General features: G+C 32.5%; 1 protein-coding gene across 5 annotated transcripts; it reads right to left on the reverse strand.

Annotated features, from left to right (window-relative positions):
- Positions 1 to 4,498: 4,498 nt before the first annotated feature.
- Positions 4,499 to 15,152, reverse strand: LOC111014286 (DNA glycosylase/AP lyase ROS1). Of its 5 annotated transcripts, XM_022288960.2 has the most exons (21): positions 14,877 to 15,139; positions 13,845 to 14,471; positions 11,630 to 13,351; positions 11,160 to 11,552; positions 10,553 to 10,643; positions 9,939 to 10,455; positions 9,099 to 9,851; positions 8,926 to 9,005; positions 8,685 to 8,769; positions 8,520 to 8,611; positions 7,753 to 7,821; positions 7,605 to 7,641; positions 7,448 to 7,530; positions 6,419 to 6,895; positions 6,176 to 6,212; positions 6,005 to 6,068; positions 5,704 to 5,843; positions 5,539 to 5,604; positions 5,340 to 5,454; positions 5,231 to 5,269; positions 4,499 to 4,783 (listed from the first exon to the last, which is right to left on the reverse strand). In XM_022288960.2, exons 2-21 carry the CDS (start codon positions 14,365 to 14,367, stop codon positions 4,665 to 4,667), a joined length of 5,502 nt encoding a protein of 1,833 aa, XP_022144652.1. In that variant the 5' UTR covers positions 14,368 to 14,471; positions 14,877 to 15,139; the 3' UTR covers positions 4,499 to 4,664. The 5 variants fall into 5 exon arrangements, with proteins under 5 accessions (XP_022144652.1, XP_022144651.1, XP_022144649.1 ...); XM_022288959.2 differs by having other exon boundaries at positions 9,099 to 10,455; positions 14,921 to 15,138; XM_022288957.2 differs by having other exon boundaries at positions 9,099 to 10,455; positions 14,877 to 15,138.
- Between the last annotated feature and the right edge of the window lie 6,693 nt (positions 15,153 to 21,845).

Consider the following 21,845-nt stretch of genomic DNA (forward strand, 5'->3'; position numbering starts at 1 on the left):
GATGGTTGGGGAGAGAATCAAAAGTTAATGAGAAAAATTCTAAAAAGACAAGAATGAAAAATATCATTAAATATGGGAGAAATGAATGAGAAAAGACGAGAGAGTCTCTCGTAAAAGAGGGGAGGAATTGATAAAAAGAAACATAAATTGAAGAGAAGGATAATTTAGGTATCACAAAAAAATAAAAGTTAATATTATCCAGAAAAATGTTTGTTTCGTATCCGTACTTTTTAATATATTATAGATATAATAGATATATATAATAATACCGAGGGACAACGAGCTTTACAAGCAAACATAAATAAGGAGGAAGAAAAACTCATATAGATTGTCATTATTTAATTAATGAATGGGCGATTTAAAAAATTCACCCATACCACGTGGATGTTGAATATTGATCAGCAGTATTGCAGCAACGTATTGGATAAATGCAATAAATTGACACTAAATTAAAAATAATAGGTGTTGATTTATAATGAACAAATTGTCCAATAATATTGACAGTATTAATATAAAAACAAATAAGAAGTAAACTTCGTGGTTGGTGGCCTAAAAATAAATATTTAAAACTAAGGTATTCAATGAAAATAAAATTATATCGATGTTTTAAGATATGCATAGTAAATTTAAAAACTGATTATCAATTTAAAAAACTCTTAACCATGTTTAATAATATATTTGTAAACTAGTGATACTAAATCTGTAGTTGAATCTAAAATTCAATTATGAAAATACAAGTTATAAATTGTGTTATATAATTTATAATATGTTATATTTTACATGTTTTAATTAAAAAAAAAGAGTTTACAACATTAAAGAGTACGCTATCAAAGATTATGTATTTTTAAATGCAATTTTGCATTTTTAAGTTTCGAATTCAAATTTTGAAAAAATTGAAAACAATTTATAATATTTGAATTATAAAATTCGACAATAATATTTTTGAAAAAATACTACAAATGGTAAATCTATTTGTTTTAGCGAATCCGAATTATCTCTACTATGCCTTTAGTTAACTTTATTTTTTTGTTTATTATTAGAAGTTACTTAACTTTAACATTTTTTAAATGGTTAGACATATACGTATGATCCAACAAAATTTTAAAATTATAATTTGTTTTACTTTTTATATTATTCATATTTATTGGACATGCAATTAGCTTGAATCAATTTTATTTTAAAGACAATTATTTGTTCGAGATATTTATTGGCATAAGGGATTAAATATATCCGTTGACATGTCGATGTATACGTAAATAAGAGGATACAACATCAATATTAAAAATCAGTCGATATATTTGATAACTCGTAGTCCCACGCGAACATAAATACGATGAGGATACCCATACGTTATTTAGAAAAGTGAACAAAATTTGTTAGTGATTGAAATAATTTTTGTAAGACTGTTCATTTATAGGAATATTCGATGCCAGTATTTTTATCAATATATATGTAAACTTTAAATATTAATATCAGCGTCAATCTTGAGATCATCTAACACCAATATTTTAATCATTGGTTGGTATTAATATTTTACATTTATATATATAAATATTAAGTTCAACAACTTTTTTAATGGATGATATATTCTTAATCAGGTATATATATATATATATATTATATATATATTGAATACAATAGGTAGAGATACGAGTGAAGTGTATATACCAATTGAACTGCTCATTTTTTGATAAAATTTTTTCTTTTAGGCACATTGATAATTTGAAGAAGTTATTTTTATTTTTTATTTTTTGATATATATATTTGTATTGATCGAGTACAAACTTTGGCCAATTATGTACAAGGTATGCATTACTTTCAAATTTATCTTTTAATATTTGAAAAGATTTAATTGTACCCAAGCATTTGATGTGTTTTGAAAAATATTTGTTGGTGAAAAAACTTAAAAAACCACCAAACTATGAGGATTTTTTTTTTCAAGACAAATGAAATGGAATTTATTTTTTTTTAAGGGTGGGATGCATTTAATAGAATTTAATTGGTTATGATTTTGCTACTTAGTCAATTTGAAAGTAGTTTTGATTTAGACACACTCATCGTGGGAGACATGTACTATTTATCACTGAGCTAAGTTCATGTTGATAAAAAATGTTGAGACAAATTTAAAGGGCATTAATAAATAATATATTACTGTTTAAGATTATCATTAAAAGGTTAAAACTGGAAACTTAAAAACATCAAGGGTAGAATCGTATATTTCACTTAACTTAGGGTTAGCTAATTTAATTATTTTAATTGTCGAATATTAAAACAGCGGTGTATTAGAAATTAGAATAGAGTGGAATCAATAAAACTGGGCGGGAAGGACCAGAAATTTGGCGGCAAGAGGCGATAACAGCCAAATTGCTCTCGTTCTCTCTCACTCGCTAACTCTATTCCTTCCCGCTTTCTACCATTTTTTTTTGCTCTCCCTCGCTTTCTCTTCAGCCCGATCCCCCTCCGCGATTCGATCCTCTCCGCGCCTTCGCTTGCATATGCATTCGGATTCAAGGTATGCTTCTTCACTTGAAATAGTGGCCCTGTAACGATGTTTCGAGCTCTAGTTGAAATCGGTTGGCGACCGATTTATCTGATAATCGAATTCTGCTTCGTTGTTTAATCCGATTTAGTTTCTCGAATTATCCGCAGTTTACAATTTCAATCGCTAGGATTTTGATATATGCGTCATTATGTTAATTTTTCTCCAGCCTAGCAACTTAAGATTTTAGAATTAATGGCTGTTTAGGAAGTTGCGGCAAGATATTTCGGTAATATATGGATCGACTACTTTTGTTTTGTTTATTGGTCGATTTGGTAACTGTCCGAGCTCAATCTGCTTTCTCTCCAGTTCGATTTCCCTCCGCGTCTGGAGTTCCATATGTGGTTTCACTCGCATCATAAATTCGGAGTCGGAGTCGAGGTCCGCTTCTTGTCCTGAAGTAGGGATTATGTAAAGATGTTTCGAGTTATGGTTGAAACTATTCGGGGGTCGGTTTATCTGATAACCGTAGTCTGCTTCGTCTAATCCACTTTAGTTTCTCACATAATTTGCAATTTGTGTCGATAAAAATTGAATGTCCGTGCCATTAAGATGATTTGCTCACGCCGAACATAAGATTTTAGGATTAATGGTTATTTAGGAAGTTACGCAAGAAATGTTCACTACTATATAAGTCCGGCTAGTGTTCTTGGTCAAAGTTTGGTAACTGTATGTGTTCAATCATCTTTCTCTTCAGTCCGATCTCCCTCTGCGGCTTCACTCGTATCACGGAATCAGAATGAAGGTACGTTTCTTGACCTCAAATGGTAGTCTCGTAATGATATTTTCAGCTTGGAATGAAATTGGTCGGGGATTAGTTTACATGATAATCGTATCCTGCTTAGCCTAATCCAATTTAGTTTTCACATCATCTGCAATTTGCAATTTCAATTGCTAGCAATTTGATGACCGTGCCATTAAAATAATTTGGTTGGAGTTCCAACCCAGCAACTTAGATCATAGAATCAGTGGTTGTTTTACTTCGTTGCTCGGTCGATGACTAGTAACTGTACGTGCTTAATCTTATTTACCGCCATTTGAAATTCACGAGATCTAATATACAAACGGTGTTAATTAATAAAATTACTAGGCACATCAAAATTTTAGTCGCGATTAATTTTAGTGCAATTCGATTGAACTAGAGTATGCTAATTTTTACTAACGATTTGTTCCTCTAATGATTAAAGTCATTTTTTTCTTGAATTTGCAGGATAGTGATTTCCAATATAAAATACCCTAAACTTATACAAATTACATAAAAGTTTGCTTTTAAATAGGATTTTCTTTTTTTTGAAAAAGAAACCTATTTTTTGAATACAGCTCCCAAACTACCTCCTAACTTTTAATTGTCATACTTGGACTCATGAAGGGGTTGTATTTTTTGTCTCACAGACAGACACTGAATACTCTGCCTCTGAGTTCTATATTCCTCTCGTTGCATCTTCGCTGACCTTTATCTCTTATTAATCATCTGTTTGGAAGAAACAATATCTTTTTCTGAACGCTCAGCAAAATTTCTGATGAACTGAAGTTTGGACAGTTGAAGTGCAAGCTTCAATTATGAAATTAGGTGTAGATTGTGCATTCCATTTCTTTTTGCATTATAGGTTACTACCAATATCCAATTATATGAAACTAAGCGTATTTCACAATCACTTAAAGCCATAACTATATTGTCAATCGCCTGCACCAGTAGGGGTGCGGGGAGTGCTATCGTCATGGTCGGAGTTAAGTATCCTAAATAAATTTGCATGTTTCTTTGAAGAGTTACACGTGCTCTATTAGGAAATGAATGTTAAGGCTTTAGGTAATTCTTCAGAAAAATTTCAGCCTCCTTGGTTAAAAGTCCGCTGTAATCTGCAGTTTGCTATTTAACCTGGTATCTCACATCTAGGGTTGAGAAATTAGTAAATATCTCATGGTTAGTGTTGGTCGCTATTTTTATATGAATGGTCCATATTTGAGCTTGAAATGACTAATTCTAATCTTGTTAATCATGTGTCAAACACGAATTTACAAATGGATACTAACTTATTTGTGATGAGTTGGATGGTGTGTCACTAAATGTTGATCTTTTCTTACTGCTATGTTGTTCTTGCTGCCCTGGTTTGGGCTTCTCCTCCTCTTACTGATTCTCTGCCTTACCTCTTCCTCTGTTCAATTTGCTGGCTGGGAAATGAAGCCTGGCCATCAAAGGTCGGGGCGCCCTTGATTTTTGATCAAAACCTCTTACACAGACGTATCCTGAAAATTACATTGAATACATTTGAGTGAATATAGAATATTTCAAAATTTTTGTTTTCGGTAGGGTATTCAGATATGCTGGACGCTGATATTTCAGATATCATATGACCGCTCAATTTATAATTCTACATACCCCAGTTTGGCTGGGATAGCAGAATGATAAGGTTGCGAGATTTTTTGAGAATATTTTAAATATTTATGACCAAGTCATTAATTCATGCAAGCACTAGATCGGTAAATCCTAAAATGTTGTACAATATGTTATATATTGTATAAGATTAAAATATTACTAGCATTCTCACATTTTGAACCTTGTATTCTGTTTAATAAATTTTACACTTGTTCATATATTATCTGCAACCGTATGTATATCAGTGACAAATTACATGCTATTTCTTAATGGTGCATATATAGATAAGAGGACAGCAATAAATTTAAGAATAGTACCTCTCCAGAAACAGTGTTGGATGCCTTGTGTAGATAAACCTGGTGGACAAGAAGAAGCTGTTATTATTTAAGTTATCACATTATAAGAGGTATATGTTCTGTGAGCAACCTTTAAATATTGTTGGTATGGAGGTCCCAAAGTACACGGTGCGCCTAGGCAGATTCCATATCCAGTCCCTAGGAACATCTATTGGGTTGAGGCTTGAATCGTGATCTGCAAACACCTACAAAGGAATATTCATGGTTAGCTATGGCACAAAGCCTAAAAAAGAACATGATAATGTGTCATGTAGCGTATTCAACCTTACCTCATTGACTTGAAAGTAGGTACCATTCAGTGGAAAGCTTCCTCTCATTGCTGTTCGACATGGTACCTGTTTTTTTTTATTGGTTTCGGGAGGGGGGGGGGGGTATTGATTAGGATACGGTATACTAGGTATATTTGAGCATTACCACTTCAAGACATGTCTCACCAAAATAGTCCCTCGAACCATGTGGGACTTAGCTTCTCTGACACTGTTGCACGAGAAGCACTCGGCCTCATGACACAATTGATGGAGTTCTTGATTACTGCACTTTTTTTCTGGTAGTTGAATGGAATTTGCTGTTTCACCTAGTGATATCAAGTATAAAACATATCACACAATTTCATGAGCGAACATATGTCAAAAGTCTCCATAATTTGTTGCCTTTTAGTTAAGTCCTCTAGAATTACATTCAGTTCAACTGGCCATGACTTAGAGAGTAATTTGTAATGTTTTGGAGGTATTCTACCTGGTGTCCATATAGCCAAAAGGTATGAGCAAGGATCATCTGGTTCTCTTCTATCCAATTTCAACTGTATTATAAGAAATACCCACATAGTTACAATGCTCCACATTCCCCATAAAACATACCAAGAAACAAAGTAAAATTGTTTGATCTTTAGGTGTAAGAACCACTAACCTTTTCAAGAAGAGGGTGGGAATCTGGCAGTTCATACCTGCAGAAGGTGAAATAAATTAGTGCGCAAAGTAGGATACTTCCTTTGCAATGTGATACTCTATAGGTCGTTGATTTTAGACATATTTAAGGTCAAACCTATTTTCTGAACTATTAATCGCACTCAATTCACTCCCTAGCGATAACATCATATATTGGAGAATTTGAATGACCTTGATGAGTGAGGGTAGCAAATATTGTGCTTACACTTGGTGCTCTGTTCGTAGCCGGCTGAAATTCTTAAGTTTGGGCATGGGAATTGATGCAGCTTCTGGAGTCAGTGCAATTAAGGCTTTTGACATGTCGCCTTCTTGAAGTTCCATATTCTTTTGAACGTAGTTCTGTAGATTTTGTGAGAACTCCTCAATGTTTAGTTTTATTGTAGGAATTTCACCAGGCTCTTCGAGGAAGGCATCCTCAATGTCGCTGATTGAAGCTTGTGCGGTGCTTTCTTGCTCTGGTGTTGCTGGTTCTTCAATAATGGGTACGCATGTGCCAATTCTAACCTTCTCATCAGATTGATGGCTTAATTCGGATGGTTTGATCTCTTCAGATGATACTGTTGAGGGAGGGAGGGACAGCAATGGTTGGTCAATGATTCCAGCTTGACTATCGTTAGGTTCTCTGCGTTCAGTAGTACTGACTATTCTTTTATCTTCTGGTGCTGGAAGGCCAAGCCTTGCACTGGATATGTAAGAAGTATGTCTATTAGTTACCCAATTATCCATATTTAAAGCTGTAAGAATTAGATTTTAAGGTTAAATTAAAAGTTTGATCCCTAAACTATGTTTAATAGGTTCCTAAACTTTCAAAATGGGCTCCAATAGGTCCCTGCACACAGAACTATTGATTTTATGTCCACATGTTCTTCAATTTTAAAAAATGTCTCTTTAATTAGAGACTTATTAGAAACATTGAAAATTCATGGACCTATTAGATTTTTTTAAAAGTTTAAACACAAAGTTAAAAGTCTTGGGACGTATTAGACAGTTTTTAAATAGGGGTCCATAAGACACAAGAAAGTATAAGAACCCATTAGACTCAATTGTAAAAGTATAGAGACCAAGTTGGGTCTGTGCCCTTAACATGTGATTTAGAGATATTCCGGAAGAATTTAGTAAAAAATGTTGTTATTAGCTGGTTAATTGTGTTGCTTATGTGCACATTCTCTGTCTAAAAAAGAGAGGAGAGAGAGAGAGAGAAAGACTGCAGGTACTAGGATAAAGATGGCCAAACCTTGCAAATGCGCTAGCAAAGTGCCTACATTCTCCTCTCATTGGACAAGCATTACAATTTGGTTTACTTTTTGTACAAAAGACCTGTATCATACAATCCTGCTAAGTTCGTATATAAGTTTTCTTATGTTAGAACCAAAATTTCCAAGTAAAATTACCTTTCCGAACGTAATCATTTGGTAGTGCAGCTCATACCTGCATCCATATTTTATAGCCAAGTGGGAATTTAGTTTGAAATTCTAATTTCCGCAACTAAACGATAAAAATTGCATACGTTTCTAGTTTTGTTAGTAGAAATGTGCTTACAGTGTTCTCTGGTCAAGCTTGCAAAGCCGAGGCCAGAGATACTTCTGGATTGACTCCAACACAGGGTACCTGGGTGGGGCAGCAAGAAAAGCTTCAAAGAGTAATATTATTATTTCGTGGAAATGATGTATGTTCCACATAGGTCAGCATATTTTTCTTTTCTTCGCAATACTACACGTTTTGTGGTTTTTGTTATTTATTTGGAATAACAGTCATAATTAAAACCTCCTTAAAAGATCAATCTATTTCTGTTCTCGTAATAATGTGTTGTAGTAGATGAAAGTTTAATTTCTTTTAAAACAGCGTGAAAATCAGAAAATAAAGGGGGTTCATGAAGACTGCAAAATATCAAATAGATATTATGATTAGAATTATTAATCCATGTATGTATTAAGTTTCAAAGTTTATGTTACTTTAAGAACTGAAATTATAAACTAAATTATAGTTAAAAAGAACACTTGTTCTCATTTTATATTTTTGAAATACATGTAGTGTTCTAAAGTTCAGTTTATATACAATAACAAAAATAGAATGTTGAATTTTATGTTTTAAATATGCAAATCATTGATAAATTATGCTTATATTGCAGTGATATAGTTTGAAATAACTTATAGCATTAATTGAAATAAATGCATGAAATAAAAATAAACTGAGTTTTTCTTTAAAATTGTTAACTTTTAAGAATGGACAATGAAGAATATTTTTTCTCATATCTTTTATATGGTAAATATGTATGATTTGCTAACATATAGGCTTGTCATACTCACAATTCTAGAAGATGCAACTGTAGGGATTCTGGTAGTGGTTGAAGGGGTACCCATCCCAGTCGTACAGCAATACGTCCAACATTCGTGTCCACCTGTTATAGATACAAGTGACAATTATACATATATTTAATTAGCTTTTATATCAATGCTTCATTTTGAACTTACTGGGAAGGCAAGATGATGAAGAGTAAGAAGTCGCACACACTCCACGCTTTTTAGTCCCAATCCTCTGAAGCTTAGTAGATATTCTCTGCACATTTTCAATTTATGTGTAATCCCAATGTACGAGTCATAAAATTTTGGTGGATCTCCTATTCAACATATTCTCAAGTGCAGAAGGTAGCATTATCATTATTCTTCAGTTTTTATTTTTAGGATTTGACATTAAGTCATCAAGTAATCTTACTTTGCTTGGTCTGGTGCAACATCCCTTAACCATTCGAGATCAATGCTCCCATGATCTTTCACCAATCGGTTTAGAAAATCCTGAACAAATAAATTACTCATCCAATACTCAACTCGTCAGGGATTGAATAGAATTTTAGATCATGTAATTAGAAATCAATGGTATATTGATACCTTGATTCGTTCAGCAAGCATGTTGTTCATGCCCCGTTCTCTGATGGCGTCTGCAATCTCTTTCACATCAGCACATCTTACAGCTTCCCAATCCAATGAGTCCATTGTATTTTCAGTTCTCTGTTGCGTCTTTCCATTGGCCACTGCCTGTTTTCTCAAGTGGTCCCACTTAATGTTACCTTCTCTCTCCTTTCCAACTTGTTTTCTTGAAGTAGCAGGTTTCATCTCTTTGAACTCCTTGCTAAATGAATGATCATAGTCCTTTGGATTTGACTGTGTTGCTATTTCTGTAGGAGTTGGCAAAAAATTTGGTGGAATTTCATGCAGATTATTTGTACATTCTGCTGGCGATTCAACATTTTGAGGGTCTTCAATCACACTGCCTTGAGACTGTAAGGTCAAACTTGGCTCCTTTACATTGATGCTTAATTCACTACTAGATAATGGAGCTTCATGGATATCTAGTTCTATTTCAACATTGGTACGATTGTCGGATTCAACAGTCAGTGTACTTTGTTCAGACTGAAAATGTTCGTCCTTGTTCTGGCAAACATAAGAAGTTTGAACTCCATTGCACGTCTGACAGCAGTCATCCTCCAATGATTCCGAGGTGTGGTTTATCTGCATTTGATAGCCACTCAAATGATTGGCAGAATCTTTTACGGCTATTTCATGATCATCTGGTTGGAAAGTGTCTTCTATTCCATCGTCACGCTTCTTTCCCGCTAATTTGTTGTTGTTGGTGTTTTCTGACTGATCAACAGAAGTATCAATAGTGAAATGAGCATTTAAAGTATTTAGTCCAGCCATCTGCATAAGCCCCTCTGATGAAGAGTCTACCTGTGCCTCTTTGGAACAGCTTGGTAGATTTTTTGAGTTGCCTTCCAAGGATGGTTCAATGCTCTCACTGGTTTGAGAAATTGATGAATCCAAGCAGTCTTGAAATGAGAATAAATCAAATGTTTCTCTCTCTCCAGAGAAACACGCTTGCATAGTGCTGGTTCCAGTCAATGATATTTCTCCCACATAATTGTTACATGTCTCAGGAGTGTTATGAGATGAACTAAAAATTTTATTTTCTGGTTCCTTGTTTGAGCTCACACCCTCAGCATTACTTCCGGAAGATTCATTGTTGTCAAGAATTATTTGTCCTTCACCTTTTTCCATTTCATTTTTCATCAAGGAGCCCTCTTCACTTATTTGTTGGAGCATTATATGTTTGCTCAATTTCATGTCATCCTCTAAATTCAACATGTATTCTTCCGGTTCATCCAACTCTATAATTGGCTCTTGATAGCATGCTTGGTGATACTTTGGCTTAGGAGGAAAGCGTGCAGCAAGAGACATGAAGGCAGAGCTGCCAACATCAGAAGGAGTTAGTAAAAGCAAGGGGAGAGATAAAGATTACTTTGAATTATACTACTTAGGTCACGCCATTTAACAGTCTAGCTTACCTAGAAAGGTGATCTGAGACATTCTGAGTCAGGAATACTCCAACCACGGAGTCCACAACAGATCCCTTCCATTGAGAGAAGCGCCTGTCTCCTGGAGAAATGCAATTATGTCAGTGCTCGGCTTGATCGTCAAAGTAGTTGCTACAGTAACCAGTGAAATATGCCTAGACTAAACCTTCATGCAAGTTAATTTTTAATTTGGTTTTTAAATACATATATCTGTGCAGAAGCAGGAGACTTCCAATCCTAGGAACTTGATTTTCTGTTTAATCCCCTCCAACAAGGAATATACAAGAATGTATGTCACAACTCACAAGCACAAACTTCTAAGTCGAGGAATTTGACTTCCTGTTTAATTCATACAAGAAGGTATGTTAAAGGTGTTATTTCTCTATTAACCTTCCTCTTACTCTCTCTTCTTTCTTGCCTGGATTTGTTTTCCAGGATTATTATAATACTCCACAACTCATAATTGCAATTGTCTTATGAACTTGTCCTAATGTGAAGCTAACGCATACATTGGAGTTTGTTATTCATTTGATGTCTACGTGGAGTTCAAGAAGTAACTCTCAGTGGTTGGTTAAGAGTTGAATAATTTATGTTGTACCTTGAACAAGATGCATCCGAGCAATAAATGAATCTGCTCGCCCTCTAAACACCCTCCTCTCTTCTTCCCACCATTTGATCTTTTCTTCATCTGTTCCATCAATGCCTTCGCTGTTTATATTTCCCATCAGAAGCTTCCATACTCTACCAGTCTCTTCATCAAGCTCGACTTTAGGCCGTGGGCGTCGTTTCTTTATAGGATTAAATGGCACAATAGTTCCATCTCTTCCATAAATGACAATGGCATTCTGCTCCTGATTATGCATGTTATAAGGTACGAGTGCTTCCTCTGTGTATACAAAATTGTTGCTTTCCTTGTTGATGTCTAGATGCTTTAATTGTTCAACTATGGCATCAATAAAGCACATTTGATTGCCATGTTCTGAAGTAGTGCCTGTATAGGAAAAAAGAAAAATTCTTTAAATGAGTGAATATCTTGAGCATTGGGAAAGAAAGTATTAATTGTGGTACCTAATGTTTTGGGAAAGAATTGGTAAGGATTGAAGGATACAAATCTGCTGTCCTGAAGACCTTTATTCATATTGAGAAGTGCTGAATTTGTAGGAAAGTTCTTCTTGCTTCGTTTCTTCTTTGCCACTGTTCCATGCAACTTCTCGAATAGTGCATTTATGCATGGTCGAGATGTATTGATGTTTTTTTCAGCATGTTCCACGGGAGGTCGATTAGTTGGATGTATTGGCTCTCTCTCACAATCAGCAAGTCTTGCTGGTGGAGCCAAGTCACGCAGTCGTTTGGTTGTTCTGGGTCTTTTTTTCGTTCTCTCAGTCTGACCTAAAGCCGTGATACTTCCATATATTTGCAACTCATCCAGAAGGTCCTTTCCTCCACGTGCAGCTGCAGTTTTACTTTTACAAGTATTTAACTGAGTTCCAGCTATCCAGCAGTGGTTGGATTTTGATAACATGTGATTTTTCTGGGGATCATTGATAGAGCATGCACTTTCTGGCCCCATGAAATGTGTTGCTGCAGTCGCACAAGTAAATGCACTAGATGTGACTGGGTTCTGCCCCTTCTCAGTTCTTTTTTTCTTGTAAATATGGGGAAAATGAATCCAGGACATCGACTGATATGCAGATAATGTATTGTAATGGGCCCCTGTTAAATTTATGCTCCCGCCATCTGCTTGTTTGATGGTCTGAGAACGTTTTCTCTGGCAACAAGGTGCTTGCACCTTCTCAGTCAAAGTGGAGTTCGTGCAGGAGATAAGACCATTTGGACTTCTTGGTAATGATTGATTATCATCATTGAGCATGGTTTCTACCATGTTTCCTTTTTCAGAACTGGAAATTACTTTATCATTTTGTTCTGTATTGTTCTCAATTTGGTTGTTTGTAGGCAGTCTTCTCTCAGGAGAACTATGTACAGCTGAAATTCCAGCTGACGAGGCTTGTTTTTCAGGCAAAGACTTGTAGCTTTTTAGAATTTGATTCATGGACCAGTTTGGATCACTGGAAGAGCCTACTTCTTCAAGCCTCACTTCCACAAGTCCTGTAGTTGATTCAATGTTCTGGGTGAGTGAATCTTGTTCCAGTGGGCCTGAATTGAATGATCTGCACAAAGTGCTTTCATCTCTTGTATGGGCATGAGAGTCAAAATTTATGGCCCTTTTGCATGACTTCATCTTAGGCTTAAGCACTTCTTGGTCTGAGGTTTCACCTGTTACTTCTATTAGGGGAGTTGCTGAAGGCTTACTGGGTCCACTTTTCCTGACACGCTTTCTCGAACTTGGATTGGAACCAGGGGTCTTTGAGTTTGGTCTTGTTCTTTTAGTTTTTCCTTCAATTATAACCTTAGGTCTGTGTTTTCTCCTTCTCTGTCTTTGTGCTGGTGTTTGGTTCAGGTTAACAGTATGCATACCTTCTTTTCCATCTGGGGTACATGTAACAGTAATTGTTGAATGTATTGCAGGTTCAAGAAGTTCTTTATCTTTGCTCAGGTTCTCACCATCAATTGTTATTGAATTATCACAGTTGTGGTTCTGTTCTCTCTCATCTCTGATGTTTTCAGTTGGTAGCTGCTGTACTTCTGCCGCCATTTCGGTATATTTACTCTTGCCCATATCTGGTGTCGGAGGTGCAAACTGGGAGGTGATTCTAATAGCAGCTGCATTTGACTCTGTCCCAGATGGAAAATTGAGGTCATAAGCATGCTGGCAACGATCAGATATTTCATCTGTAAATTTTCAGGTACTAAATTTCAGAACACTGAATGTCAACAACGATGAACTTAGAGGTTTGTCATATTATTCATAATAGGAACATATTATAATTACATTCTTTTTTACATGGCACAAGTAGAAGGAATATGACTTTAAACTAATTGAAGCATGTAACAGCAGCCAGAAAAACAATGGAAGAACTTCACAGAATGCTGGAAAGTGAAATAAATAAAATGTACATGCCAGAAATCAACTAATAACCGGAAGTATCCTCCATTTTCTATCAGTTTTCTCCCACCAATTCTCTAATATTCTGTTAGATTGGCTCAATTTCCCCAAAGATTTACACTTTTTATACTATAGCGCTGTTCTGATCTCACCAGTGTTATCTTTTTATTGCTTCTTGTATTTGTACATAAAAGACTATTAATTATTCAAGCATCAAAATCAAACCATATTTAAGAATCCCAAGTGTAAATTACTTTGATTTAAACTAGTTGGACTTACACCCTGCGGCTTCAGGTATGCAGCTGCCATTGAGACGACCCTTCATAGAGCTAAACTCCAATCCAATTTGAGAGCTGGACCCATAATCGAATAGATCGCTTGAATTGCCACCCAATGCGGCATCAGCACCCACAGTAGTAGCCGCATCTGCCAGTGCCATTAGCTGCAAAAAAGGTATGCCCCCCAATGCTTCAATAGAATTCATCGCCACTGTTCCATTATCATCACTGGGTACTTGGAATTGCCCAGCTGAAGCTGCTTCCCAGACGTAAGAACCATTAGCTCCCATGGAATTAGCTCCACCGTAACATGCAACTCCACTGCTGGCTTCAGCTTCGTTGGTAGAGCCGGAGGAGAGTCTCTCCGATCCCAACCAGTGCGGCCTTGGTTGATTCCGGTCCATCCTTGCATAGATCAGCGGCTGCAGCGGCGGTTTTGGTAGAATGGGCTTCATGGGTGTCGCCGGAATCCAAGAACCACCTTGAACATGGACTTCATTTCCTTCAGGTTTGCCGGAATCCATTATTTTGCGTTTACCCAAGCAGAGGAGCCAAAATTGTCCTCAGCTTGCTTCTCTTTTCCCGGCAAAGGTATGTCTCTCTCTCTTTTAATGTAATTCTCTGTTCACTGTGAGAAAACGCGACAAGTTTAGAAATTTCATGGAGTTTCTTAGGACAGAGAAACCCAAAAAGCCAGTTTTGTGTTTCAGCTCAAACAGATCGTAGCTGAAATTTAGTACAAAATTAGACTTGACGATTAAAAACCCATCTGAATTAAAGATCTCCCTTGAAAAACCCTGCTCCTCTTTCATGGCAACATAAACTGCCGACTTTCAAAAATGGGTGAAGGTAGAAGAAAGTAGAGAGAGAAATAGAGCTCCAGTCCACAGCTTCAATGATCATTGAAATAGAAGACGAGGAAAAAATAAAAATGAAAATAAAAAAAACCCAGAAAGCCTCAATATTTCCCCTTCCCTTCCATTACTAGATTAATTAAGCTGAAAAATTAGCATACTTTCAGGCGAATAGTTACCGGAGGACTGAGTCAATGTCGGCGAGATCTGAGTAACTACTCACCGGAAGGCCCAGAAATCTTTATCTTCCTCCAACCCTTTCACTCTCTATCTCTTGTTAGGAGAGAATTGATAAAGAAAACCAAACAAAAAGATAGAGGGTTTTATATATTTGCAGAGCTCTTTGATCAGTTGATTACTTATTTTCTTCTTGGCCATTCTCACCTTATGTTTTCAGTACCGTATCAGGAGCTGTACAAAAGTTTCTTTCGTCCCATGAAGATATATCATGCATGGTTTGTTAGGTTACGTTCTTACAATTCTGATATTAAAATATTCGTAAATATTTTATAAATTTCAACGAGACCTTACCATTCTCGTTGACTTTATTATATAATATATATAATTTTTTATTTCAGTAGGTACCTTTTGATGCATAGTAGATTTGGATAGATTTCTTTCTCTTTTTTTTATTTTTATTTTATTTAAAAAGTAATTGTTTTGTTGTTTTATTAAAATAATAATTTAGTTATTAAACTTTAGTATGAAATCATTTAATCTTCAAATATTAATATGTAATAATTTAATTTTTATAATTTAAAATTTGTAATAATTTAGTTAGTATAATACAAAATTTTGTGGAGTATTTTATATGTGTGCATCGATAAATCGATGAGGGATCAAATATATTTATAAATTACAAAAATTAAATCATTATATAATAAAAATCAATATAGATGTTTTAGGGTAGGAATTAAATTATTATAAATTTTAATTATAGAGATTAAAGTTTAAGGGATTAATTGTTATTATGGACTACCTTGTTATATATGATAGTTACCTCCGTTAAACTACATGTACTAAATATATTTTTTAACCTGTAATTTTTTATTGGCTACTGATAATTGGGGGTGGGAACCAGGCACAAAATTGGAAATATAATATAATTAACCACCACGGTACATTAAGCGTCGAAACTACGAACAAACACGTGAGCTAACGAAAAACTAAGAGGCTGACGTGGCAACGTAGTGTTGATATTTGGCGCGTGTTAGGGGTCAGAAGTCCCGAAGGTACGGTCGTCCGATTTTAACGACAAATCTACGACGTTAAAGATTTGACGTTAAGACCAAGAAAGTGCTATATGTATTCCCTCTTATCCAATCGTAAAATTCCATGCCGTGACAGAATCGTTAGTGGTCCCCCTCTGGGCTTTGGAGTAGTAATCTAATGTGGACACGCTCTTTGCTTTTGATGGCTTGATGATGATCGTCATCAAGCGGTGGTGAGTCGTCTACATATTTTATTAATGATATGCAATATTCTTGGTTACTTAAATGCAATAAAATATTTATTTTTTTACGTACAACTTTTTTAAAAATAATCAATAGTCTTTAGAATAGATTAACAAAATTATTATTATGGAAAAATGTAACTATAATACATTTTAAGTTATTTACTTTATTCTAATCTCTAATAGACTATTTTCTGGTTTTATATTTCCATTATCTTTTATTCATATGTTTTAAATGATTAATTTTAAGTCAATAATGAATTTAACTCAAGGATAATTGATACCTGGATCAAGTAGACAGGAGTTTGAATTTTTTTATCCTTATTTATTGTATTGAAAAAAAATTAATTTTAACAACTTTTATTATTATTTAATTTTGAACGAGAAATTTTTTAACTCAGATTGTAGGTTTGTGACCTATCACGTTAGTTAGTATTTTTTCTCTTTGGGGTAATAGACAACTATTTTGATCTACTATTGGGTTTGAATTTTTTTTTTTTAGCATTATGGTAGTACAGATATTTATATTTATGGTTATGTTAGTGTTATTTATGAGAAAATTTTCTTAGGCCATAATAAATTAAAATATATAAATGAAATGGAAACTTTAAAAAGTGAAAATTGAAAATAATACAAAAATAATTTTAACTTTTTTTGGGGGTTGGGGGTTGGGGGTGGAGGAGAAAACGGCAATCGTTTGGTAACCGTAGTATGTAACGGCAACCTGGTTGAATACGGCAGGCAAACGGAAACTACCGAACTTCGTCAGCAGACGGTGTAATTTCTGTGAGTCAATACCTCCATTTGCGTGCCTTGTGAGTCTGAGGGAATCTTCCGAATTTTTCCATCTTTTGGCCTATTCTAATTCATCTTGTTTCGGGGATTTGATAACTTCACCCGACGAATCACCGGAACTGTGTGCTACCATTCTCCATGATCGACACGTGTAATCAGGCACTGCGCTGGCCGCCTTTTATTTTCCCAATCCCGGCCCATTGGCCATACCTTTCTTCTTATCTCAAAAATTCAAAATTATTATATATTATTCCATTGTTTTTATTAGGTTAAATTACCAACGAAAAAAAAAACACCTCTCAACTTTGCTCTTGGTTTAAAAATAGTCTTGCTGTTTCATTTTATTTTATCATTTTAAAAGTTTTAATACAATCCTTGATTCTTTAGAAACGTTTTAAAATATCATTTAAAAAAATATCGGTTAATATTTTAAACAAAAAATTGACATGGCAAAATATAGAATTATATGAAAATTAACGTCTCAAATACGTTTCCACGTTAATTATCACGTCGTTTCAAATTTGTTGTGTAAAATATTAGTGGATATTTTCTTAAAAGGTATTTTTGAAAATTTATGAAGGGTTAATACTAGTATTGAAACTTTTCACTTTTTTGAAAGTATAAAATAAAATATCTTTTAAACAAAAGAAAATATTTAGTGATATATTATGTAATTTAGCCTTTTTATCGTGGAGTAAAATACAGTATATTTAATTTCCGTTTGATAATATTTTGTCCTTAGTTTATTTTCTAAGAATATATATTTTTTTCCCTCATGTTTTCATTATTTTACTTTTCCAATTTAAAAATGCATCTAAACTTTAGCTATATTTTAAAAATAAAAACTAGATTTTTATAATTTTGTATATTTTTTTATGCAAAGCAAGTTTTTTGAAAATAAATAAATCAAAACTGTACCGATTATTACTTAAAAGATAGATTTTTTATACTATCAAAATTGATTAAATATTTATATGTATGTGTATGCGTGCATATGTTAGGAACTTTTTTAAATAATGTTTTTTCTGGAACTATTTCCAAAAATATACTATCCACCAACAAAATAGATTGTCGTCTCCTCAAGAGACAACAACCTAATTTTACATGGCAGGGATGATCATCTCTTGAAGAAACCACTGGTTAGCTTTTTTTTCTCTTAAATTTCAATATCTTTTCTTGAAAAGACAACCATTGCTTCAATTTAGCCACGTATTGAAGAAGATATGACTTGTAGTTGTTTTTTTTTTCCCTGAAAATCTCTTTACGGCACTCCCAAGATTTTATTTAAAAAAAACGAACTTTAAATTAAATTTAATTAAAAAAAATCTAACAAAATCTTAAAACAAACCAATTAGTAAGAAATCTATTTTTTTAAAATAAACTCTAAATTAAATTTAACTTAAAAATCTAACAAACTCTTAAAATAATTCAATTTAAAATTCAATTTAACTGATCAAGCATTCAAAATTTAAATTAAATATATCGATAAAAAAAATTAAATCAAATGACACCTTCCCATAAATATTAATGGAAAGGCTATCATGAAAAATTTTTGTTTAGAATTGTTATGTGGATGTTAAGTCTAGATGTCGTGGTGAAGGGAACACGAGTAAATGAGTGATTAGCCAATTAGAGATTCAACACTTTATTTGTTGGTTGAGAATCCCATAGAATAATTATAACTAGAATCCATGCTACATATGAACTAATTAAAAAAAAATAGATTTACAATTTAAATGTTTAATAATAACGATTTTTTTTATTAGTTTGTTTCTAAGATTTTGTTAGAATTTTTTAGTTAAATTTAATTTAAGGTTTTTTTGTTTTTGTTTTTTTGGGTTTTAAATCCATCTTTCTATATTTGATTTCGGTAAGATTTTGATAGATTATTTTAGTTAAATTTAATTTAAAATTTATTATTATTATTTTAAATTTATCTTTTTATAATCAATTTATCTTTTAAAATTTTGTTATATTTTATAGTTAAATTTAATTTCAAATTTGTTTAAAAACATAGATTTTTTTTAATAATTGATTTGTTTTAAGATTTTGTTGAGTGGTTTTAGTTAAGTTTAATTTAAAAACAATAAAATCTTGAAAATGTCAGGTATCGGAAAGGCCTGCAATAGGTATTGCATGTTGGCCACGTATTGCAAGCCTTTTTTTTATTGCAGTTCTTTTTTTTTACAAGTTGTTTCTCCTGTAATATGTACTGCATGTTGGCCACATATTGCAGGTTCTTTTTCTCGTAAAAACAAACCTACAATACGTATATTGGCCATGTATAACAGATTTTTTTAAGATTTAAAATACGTGACCAATCCCAAAAACGGACTATGTAATGTACTTTATCTGCTGGGTTACGGGTGGGCATTTTACCAGAGGTTTCTATTATATCAATCTACCATTGTTTAATTCCTGTTGGAGCATATACTCGGAGGGTGGGTGCAGGGGACATGTAGAGATGACATATTGGAAAAAATAATAATAAAACTCAGTTACCCATGTTGTTTCTTTAAGAGACGACCCACTATTTTATTATTCTTGAATAATTTTGTGGAGAATATATTTTATGAAAGTAGTTTAAGAAAAAAACATTATTAAAAAAAAGTTCTCGTATATTCTAGTATTAAGATTGTATGCAATCATAAACGATTTATTTAAGATTTGTTAGATTATTCTAGTAAATTTAATTTTAGGTTTTTTTAGTTTTTTAAATTCTTTTTTATAATCGATTTTTCTTTTAAGATTTTGTTATATTTTATAGTTCAATTTGATTTAAATTTGTTTAAAAAACATAGGTTTTTTTTAATAATTGATTTGTTTTAAGATTTTGTCAGATTGTTTTAGTTAACTTTAATTTAAAGTTTGTTTTTTTAAGAAAAATAATATAATATTGGAAGTGAAAATAGAAACAGTTACAATACTTGCGTATTGCATGTTGGCTACGTACTGTAGGTCTTTTTTTACAAACCTCTTATTGCTTGTAGCCAACATGTAGGGATGAAATATTGAGATTTAAAAAAAATAAAATAAAACTCAGTTACTCATGTTGTTTTAAGAGACGACTCACTATTTTTATTATTCTTGAATATAATTTTGTGGAGAATATATGGGTGAAAGTAGTTTTAGAAAAAAAAAACATTATTAAAAAAATTGCCCTATATTTGAGTATTAAGATTGTATGCAATCATAAACGATTTATTTAAGATTTTGATAGATTATTCTAATTAAATTTAATTTCGGTTTTTTTTTCAAATTCATCTTTTTATAACAGATTTTTCTTTTAAGATTTTGTTAGATTTTATGGTTAAATTTGATTTAAAAAAATAGGTTTTTTAATAATTTATTTCTTTTAAGATTTTGTTAGTTTATTTTCGTTAGGTTTAATTTAAAGTTTCTTAATTTTAAAAATAATAAAATCTTGGGAGCGAAAACAAAAACAGTTACAACTGCAGTACGCATTATATGTTGGCCACGTATTGTAGGTTTTTTTTTCCTTGTAAAAACAAACCTACACGTATGTTGCATGTGGGCCATGTATAGGAAATTTTTGTACCGAGTTACCCATGTCTCTTTTTTAAGAGACGTGTTTTGTGGAGAATATATATATTTTAGTACATTTTGTGGAGAATATATTGGTGACATTAGTTTAAGAAAAAAACATTATTAAAAAAATTCCGGTGTTAAGATTGTATACGATCATAACTAATTTATTTAAGATTTTGATAGATTATTTTAGTTAAATTTAATTTAAGGTTATTGATTTTTTTTAATTCATCATTTTATAACCAGATTTTTCTTTTAAGATTTTGTTATATTTTATGGTTAAATATGATTTAAAAATTGTTAAAAAAATAAGTTTTTTAATAATGGATTTGTTTTAAGATTCTGTTTCTTTGTTTCCGTTAGTAAGTTTGTTTTTTTTTAAATAATATAATGTTGAAAGTGAAAATAAATACTGCAGTATACATGTTGGCACGTATTGCAGGTCATGTATTTTTTTTTTTTTTACAAATTGTCTCTTAAGAGACAGCTTGCAATACGTATTGTATGTTGGCCACGTGTAGTGTATGTTTTTTTCCTTATAAAAACAAACTATTGCATGTTGGCTACATATTGTAGATTTTTTTTCCAAAAAAAATTCTAGATTACCACGTTTCTTTAAGAGACGTGTTTTGTGGAGAATATATTGGTGAAAGTAGTTTAAGAAAACAACATTAATAAAAAAAAAGTTTTAATTTAAGGTTCTTTATTTTTTTTAATTATCTTTTTTATAACCAATTTTTCTTTTAAGATTTGGTTATATTTTGTAGCTAAATTTGATTTAAAATTTGTTTTAAAAATAGGTTTTTTAATAATTGATTTGTTTTAAGATTTTGTTGGTTTGATTTCGTTAGGTTTAATTTAAAGTTTGTTTTGTTAAAAAAATAATAAAATCTTGGGAGTGAAATTAAAATAAAAACAGTTACAATACCTACGTATGGTATGTTGGCCATGTATTGAAGATTTTTTTTCTTGTAAAAATAAACCTACAATACGTATTGCATATTGACCATGTATAAAAGACTTTGCATATTGACCATGTATAAAAGACTTTTGTACCCAATTACCCACGTTGTTTCTTTAAGAGACGTGTTTTGTGGAGAATATATGTATATATATATTTTAGTACGTTTTGTGGAGAATATACTTGTGAAAGTAGTTTAAGATAAAAAAAAAAGTTCCCGTATTAAGATTGTATGCGATCATAACCGATTTATTTAAGATTTTGATAGATTATTTTAGTTAAATTTAATTTAAAGTTCTTCATTTTTTTAAAGATTTTGTTATATTTTATGGTTAAATAGGATCTAAAATTTGTTTAGAAAAATAGATATTTTAATAATTGATTTGTTTT

Source organism: Momordica charantia (genome assembly GCF_013281855.1).
Source record: "Momordica charantia cultivar OHB3-1 chromosome 5 unlocalized genomic scaffold, Mcharantia_2.0 BLBB01000005.1, whole genome shotgun sequence".
In the NCBI taxonomy this organism is placed as follows: domain Eukaryota; kingdom Viridiplantae; phylum Streptophyta; class Magnoliopsida; order Cucurbitales; family Cucurbitaceae; genus Momordica; species Momordica charantia.